The sequence below is a fragment of the Sinocyclocheilus anshuiensis genome, unplaced genomic scaffold (genome assembly GCF_001515605.1).
Source record: "Sinocyclocheilus anshuiensis isolate Anshui unplaced genomic scaffold, SAMN03320099.WGS_v1.1 scaffold452, whole genome shotgun sequence".
NCBI lineage: Eukaryota > Metazoa > Chordata > Actinopteri > Cypriniformes > Cyprinidae > Sinocyclocheilus > Sinocyclocheilus anshuiensis.
Genome location: NW_015555719.1, coordinates 226,245 through 233,055, shown reverse-complemented (window position 1 = coordinate 233,055; position 6,811 = coordinate 226,245). Strand labels below are relative to the sequence as shown.

General features: G+C 36.6%; 1 protein-coding gene across 4 annotated transcripts in view; it reads right to left on the bottom strand.

Moving 5' to 3' along the window:
* Positions 1–5,684: 5,684 nt before the first annotated feature.
* Positions 5,685–6,811, bottom strand: part of arel1 (apoptosis resistant E3 ubiquitin protein ligase 1) — a 96,781-nt gene continuing 95,654 nt past the window's right edge. For all 4 annotated transcript variants that reach the window (XM_016465507.1, XM_016465510.1, XM_016465509.1 and 1 more), the window contains one exon: positions 5,685–5,804. In XM_016465507.1, coding sequence (XP_016320993.1) covers positions 5,702–5,804 — 103 coding nt within the window. In that variant the 3' untranslated portion in view covers positions 5,685–5,701. The remainder of the gene's footprint in view (positions 5,805–6,811) is intronic.

The window sequence follows — 6,811 nt, the reverse complement described above, 5'->3', positions numbered from 1 at the left end:
TTGAAATTACATGTAAACAATTTTAAGGCTATTTTGGCTATGCTCATCGCTGGTCTGGTTACTGGTATAGGGCTATTGCCAAGCCGTTAAAATTAGACCACAGATTGCCTCGATTTCGCCAGGTGGGCTAAAAGCAGACTACTCATAGCCCGTCCAATTTAGAGCTAAATCGTGGCTACATATAGACCATGTCATGAAATGACACTTATATCTTTGTAGATATTATTGACACTGCGAACATGATGGGATATCAGATACCAAAAACTACAGTGAATCAGGTTTGACTATAAGTGGGCTACAGATCGTGGCTATGCACAGGCTAAGCATTGAACATGTCAAAGAAATGAAACCAAACACCTTGTAAACGCTGTTGACTTTGCTTACATGATGGAATATCATACATCTCACAAGTTATTTTGCCAAAAAACGACATGAAACCAAATTCAAGGTTATTTGGGCTAGAAGTGGGTTACACATAGCCGGACTATATCGGGTCTAGCTATACTTAACCGAGACGGTGAAATGACGGCTATTGCTTGCTGGGTGGTTAAAATACGCTACGCCTATATAAAAAATGTTTTTTAGAAATCGATCGCAAGTCGAGTATGTCGCATTTTATTGTTTCATTCAGAAATATGCCTAATGCCGACGCGAAATGTTTACAAACATTATAATAAACACTGTAAACATAGCTAGGCTATTTTAGTTCCCCTCACTCCACAACAAATCCGTTCAATTAACAGTATTTAGAAGAAAAAAACAAGAATTAAAAATATAAGAAGCTATAGTTTTATAAACGACAAGCCAAAACGAATTCATTTAGGCTAAAACGAAACTGAAACCAACGTTGGGTCTCTCATTCCACACATAAACACTGTAAACATAGCTAGGCTATTTTAGTTCCCCTCACTCCACAACAAATCCTTTCAATTAACAGTATTTAGAAAAGAACAAGAATTAAAAATATAAGAAGCTATTAACCTAGCAATATAAATGACAATCCAAAACTAATTAATTTAGGCTAAAACGAAACTGAAACCAACGTTGGGTCTCTCATTCCACACAAAATCAAATGTTTCCGTATTCACGATGTATTTGAATGCCACAATATTATGTAGCCTACGTAGGTAAGTACGTACTTCACTGGCGTTCCAATATCCACGTAAAACAAAATGTTTAGCATAACATCACGGCGGTACGGTGATAACGCTTAACGGCACAGACTTTACTACATAGTTTTTCTCCATATGTTTGACTGACTGTATTGTATGATGATGATGAACAGGCTGCATTGTCAAGGTAGCAAAGCTTAACTTAACTTATTAAGCAAACTAAATAGCCTTATGTTATTTATCTTATTTATACGACGGCGTGTCATTTCTGTCTCTACGTTATGGTCGCGCTCTCTGCATTTTTAAGGAATAATCATACAATATTTCTTCACATATGTCTGACTGACTGTATTTTATTATGATAATGAACAGGCTGCATTGTCAAGGTAGCAAAGCTTAACTGTGTGCGTATGCGGCGCCGGCACAATCACTTCATTGAGTTTTTTCCTTCTAAAGGCCAATTCACACCGCGCCGACAAACGCCAACAGACACGTTGGCCGCTGGATTTAGAATTTTATGAAAAATAACTGTCATGTTCACACTGCCCCAACAGACACCAACAGACTTCAAGTCAGAGAGACTTAACTAGGGGGAAAATGGATGATCTTGTAACAACAATCAAAATGATACTGTTATTAATGTCTTTGGTAATATTGTAAGGCAGTTTTATTATAATAATAATATATTGTCAAATAAATTTCCGTTGTGAAATTTCCCAAGCGCTGTAGCGATATCTGATCGCAATCCCCCTCGCGTTGCGGTTGGTATACTCGGCCACACCCGCCGCATAAAGCTCTGGCCTCTCCTCCCAGATCCAAAAACTGTTCCTCTTTCTGGTTTGTCCAGAAACCTGCCATTTTTAAAGTTATTTTCCTAAGCGCGCCCAGCACCTACTGGCAGTCTTGCCTCATTGTCATGGCAACGGTTCGTGGCCAGGTCAGATTACGTCAGAGTTTGTTGTCGTTTGTTGGAAAATCATATCACACTGCTCAGACATTCCACGACCCAACAAACGCCGATTAAACATGTTCAGTCGGGTTAAAACCAACTCCGACCAACGCCAACAAATGCCGACAGGTGTAACACACTGATCCAACAAACTCCGACAGAGGATGCCGCTTTCTGTCGTCTGTTTCCTTTCGCGCAGCACAAAAATCAACCGAAACTCTGCATACTAGGCTACTTGTTGCACAATTTTTCTTTCGTTTTCTCGTATAGGCCCATTTATTATTAATATATATATATATAGCCTAGCTTTATTATGTTTTTCTCCGCTTGCAGCGCTGCAAGTGCGTGATGTGATATGAAGACCGTGAATCATGTTCTGTTGTTTGCTGCTTTTTGCGCATGTAAAATTAATCCCTGGGAAACAAATGTTAGTATTTTTAACGATTCACAGACACTTATCCTTTCTAATTTAATTAAATTCGAATTTAAAATAATCTTATCGTTTAACGGTTAACAATCGGTTAACGAGCGTCGGTTAGGAAAAATAACCGAAATGAACATCCCTAATTGGGACACAGCTTTAGACAACTTAATCCAGATATTATAATCAAATCCGCAAATTCGTGTGAAGAACCAATTTAGCCAGAGATCGGTTGGGCTATCATGATTAGAAGATCTGGCATCTTTCAAATCATCTCCGATGTATCAAGCGAGGTACGACGAATGGCCCCCGGATGAGCTTTGAAGAAACAAACAATCCAAGATCACACCAAATTGTCAACAATCAAATCCAGCTGAGTTAGTGATGTACGAAGAACGGGCCCCTGATCTTCACTGCTCTCACGGCAGGATTGTATATTGTTCCCACAGCGATTCTTGCAATGTAGAGTGAACGCTCGATGGAGAAAGTCTCTGGTTAGTGTCTAACCTCGGTTTCCTGAGAGCGTTCGGTCTCAGATTCTGACGCAATTGTCGCTCTCGCTGCATTTATACTGCCTGCGAGCTTGTCAGTATTTGCATGCGATTTGCATAAGTAGCGATAATTGGCCAGTTTAATGAACCTGGCAATCTGGCATTATCCTATAAGGTTTCAGGAAATTGGAGAAGGGGAAGAGTTCCCACAGTGATTCTCGCAATGTCTCATTCAACTCAAAGAAATTGAGGTTACGACAGTAACCGGAGACGTTTTTAGGCTATATTTTGGAAATTTGCCTAACATCCATTGGAGAGTTGATGTTATAAGGCCCGTTCCGATTCATTTGATTTCTGTCAAAATTCCTTATAAATATCATAATTCCCTGCATAAAATTTGATCTTAACACAGTTAAGCTCACTCAGAGTATGTATTTTGTGCGTATGCATGCTTTAGTCATTTTGCAAATTTTAGTACAAAAGTTAGTGACAAATGTTCATATGCATATTTTACGCACAAATTTGTGCCTAGGCATGCTTAGTGAATGAGACCTAATTAAACAAATTGAATGTTTTATGAATAAACAAGCCTGATAAAAGAGATGTTAAATTGTGGTTTAGTCATAAAGTAACACAAGGCTGAATATAGAGCTAAATAAGACAAAAATGCAAGGATTGTTAATGGTATATGTCTCTTTATTATACTTCAATTGTCTCCCCTCCTTTAAGTACCCAGAGCCTTGTTTCTGGCTACTGGTATAGTGCCTTTCTTAATGCTGGACTAAATTAGGAATTTTACTTTGTAGTGAAGCTAATCCATAACATTATGCTTTGGATTACAATTCCACATTTTTAATGACATTTACAATTAATAAATGAATACATTTTTTTATTGTGTTGCATAAATAAAATATCAACTGTAGCCATCTGCACAGAAATGATGAAACCCAAGAGGATATCATGGAAAAAAAGAAAGTGTGTGTGTGTCTATATATACAGTAGTCAACATTTGAAGTGGATCAAAAAAGTTCTTTGCTTGATTTGTACATAACTGATGCCGTTTAAATAATTTTGTTGTTTTAATGCCACTACAAAATTAAAGTCTGTGAGGCAAAAAAATCATAATGCACAATGGCTGACTGTTGAAGAACAATAGTGAAATGTTTTCCACTGTATAGAGCCTGTAGCAATATTCTAGGAGGTCACATACAAATCTGGAGTGTCCTTTTATGACCACTACAAACCATTTGCAAGGACACAAAATGCTAAAAAATTACTACCTTGATGTTACACTGTGCTATTCTCGCTCTCTCTCTCTCTCTCCCCTTAATATATATATATATATATATATATATATACACTAGTCAACATTTGAAGTGGATCAAAACCTTTCATCAAAGTTGTCCTAAAACCAAATCAATACCCATTCTTGTCTTATGACAACTTTGAACTTTTTTGATCCACTTCAAATGTTGACTAGTGTATATATATATATATATATATATATTAAGGGGAGAGAGAGAGAGAGAGAGCGAGAATAGCACAGTGTAACATCAAGGTAGTAATTTTTTAGCATTTTGTGTCCTTGCAAATGGTTTGTAGTGGTCATAAAAGGACACTCCAGATTTGTATGTGACCTCCTAGAATATTGCTACAGGCTCTATACAGTGGAAAACATTTCACTATTGTTCTTCAACAGTCAGCCATTGTGCATTGTTTTTTTTCCTATCACAAATAGACTTTACTGTTGTAGCGGCATTTAAAGAACAAAAGTTAAACAGCATCAGTTATGTACAAAAGAAGCAAAAATTATCATAAATCAATTATCAAATGTTGTTTGGGGACTTGTTTGGTATGATGCATAGATGTTGCTCAAAGATTTCAGAATATCAGTAGTTTTGCGGTAGGATCTTGTGTCTTTGTAATAATATTTTAGAACTAGCTACATTTTTTTAATGGACATCCTAAGCTAAATCTAATCATAACTAGTTTTCTACATATGCTCAGTAATAATGTCCAAAATGAAAACTAAGGGGTTCAAGAAGAGAGCAAAAAGCACATCTGATAAATCTGCTAGTCAGCTATCTGAAATATGAAACAAACATTTAACTGTTTCTGGGATGCCTGATCCCAAAATAGTTGAAACTGAAACAGTATGAACATCTCTGAAAAAAAACAAATTTATAATTTATGAAATTCCCAAAGATGAAAAAAAAGATGGTAACACTATATAATGTGTCCAAGGTCCCTTTTTCATAAATATCAAATGAAAGTAACAGGGAAAATATACACACTGTATAAGTAAAGCATACAATCAAATAGCAGTTATATACACAACCTTCCCTGATCAGTTAAGGCCCAAGTGTAGAGGGTATGCAGTCATTGCCAACATCCCTTTGTCTACTATGTTCCATAAAAAAAAAAAACATTCTCTTTATGTCAAATGCAAAACAAGCATCCTGACACTTATGTAGGCCATTTAATTGTCTGCACTCATATAGAAAGAGAGGCAACTATCGGAAACAAAACAAAAATTGCCTTTCTTCTCATTTTCATCTTGTAGAACAGTCTTTAAATACATATGTACATAACTCCTGAATCCTCCCAGAGGCATCTTGTGATCAAAGTCCTTCCTTTACAGTACAATGTAAAGTACACTGTGGTGACATGTTCGTGAAAAAAGGAGGTTTGGAGATAACTCTGTTTCTGCCTGAGCTGGACTGATGTTTCAAAGCATACCAAAGCCCTCACTCCCCTCACTGATGGCCAGTTTCAGCAGCTTGTGGAGCTCTTCGTAGGAGTCATATGTTGGGAGGCACAGCTGGTTAAAACTGGTTAAAACAGAACAATGTGGGAAGAGGGGTTAAACATGCAAGCCTAATATAAAAATATCACTTTTACCTATAGATGCATCCGACAAAACTATATTTATATTGCTAGAAACATTAATACAGTATATTTAAACATTTTTATTATGTAAAAAAAATCATGATAGTTATTGTTAAGTAAATAATGTTTTATTTTTTTCTAATCAAATGGCAACAAGTGCAAAAACCTATTATGCAAAAATCACTAAAGGGGACCTATTATGCAAAAATCACTTTTATAAGAGCAAAATGTATATTTTACTCAGAATTATTGCGCTCCTATTCGATTGCGCTCAGTCTGTTTAGCTCGTTCACTCGCGTCAGTCTCGCCCACTCCTGACAGCAAAATGGATATTTTTGCATGACTTTCTAACATTTACAGATGAAAAATATACCTGTGACATGTCAGTTATGCTCTGAGGAAAACACAATGTCTTAAATGCATTAAACAGCACAAATATGTTTGCTGTTTACCATGGTTTTTTAAAGGTGCCACAGAATGCAAAAATCACTTTTATAAGGTGTTTGAACATAGTTGTGTGGCCGCAGTGTGTGAAAACAACCAGCCTATAATGGTAAAAATCCACCCACTCATTTTTTTATAATCCCAATAAATCATAAACAGTCTCTCAGAACAAGAAATTCCAGATTCTCCCTACGTACACATCATCTAAGGGAAAAGTCCCGCCCATTTGTGATGCTCTCTACCTTATTAGCATAAACACAGCCCTGATCGAGAAGCAGCAGTCCACCATTTTGTTTTCTTGCTGATGCTGTTTGTCAGCGCCAAAGAGGCATTAGAAATGTTGTTTTTTAGGATGCACAAACCAACATAGGAGTCTCTAGTGTTGTTTTTGGCGGCCTGTTTTAATTTTAGTTTTAGTCTAGTCTTTGTGTGAAGCTGTCATTTTAGTTTTTATTAGTTTTAGTCACGTTCATACTCTTTTTAGTCTAGTCAAGTTTTAGTCAAC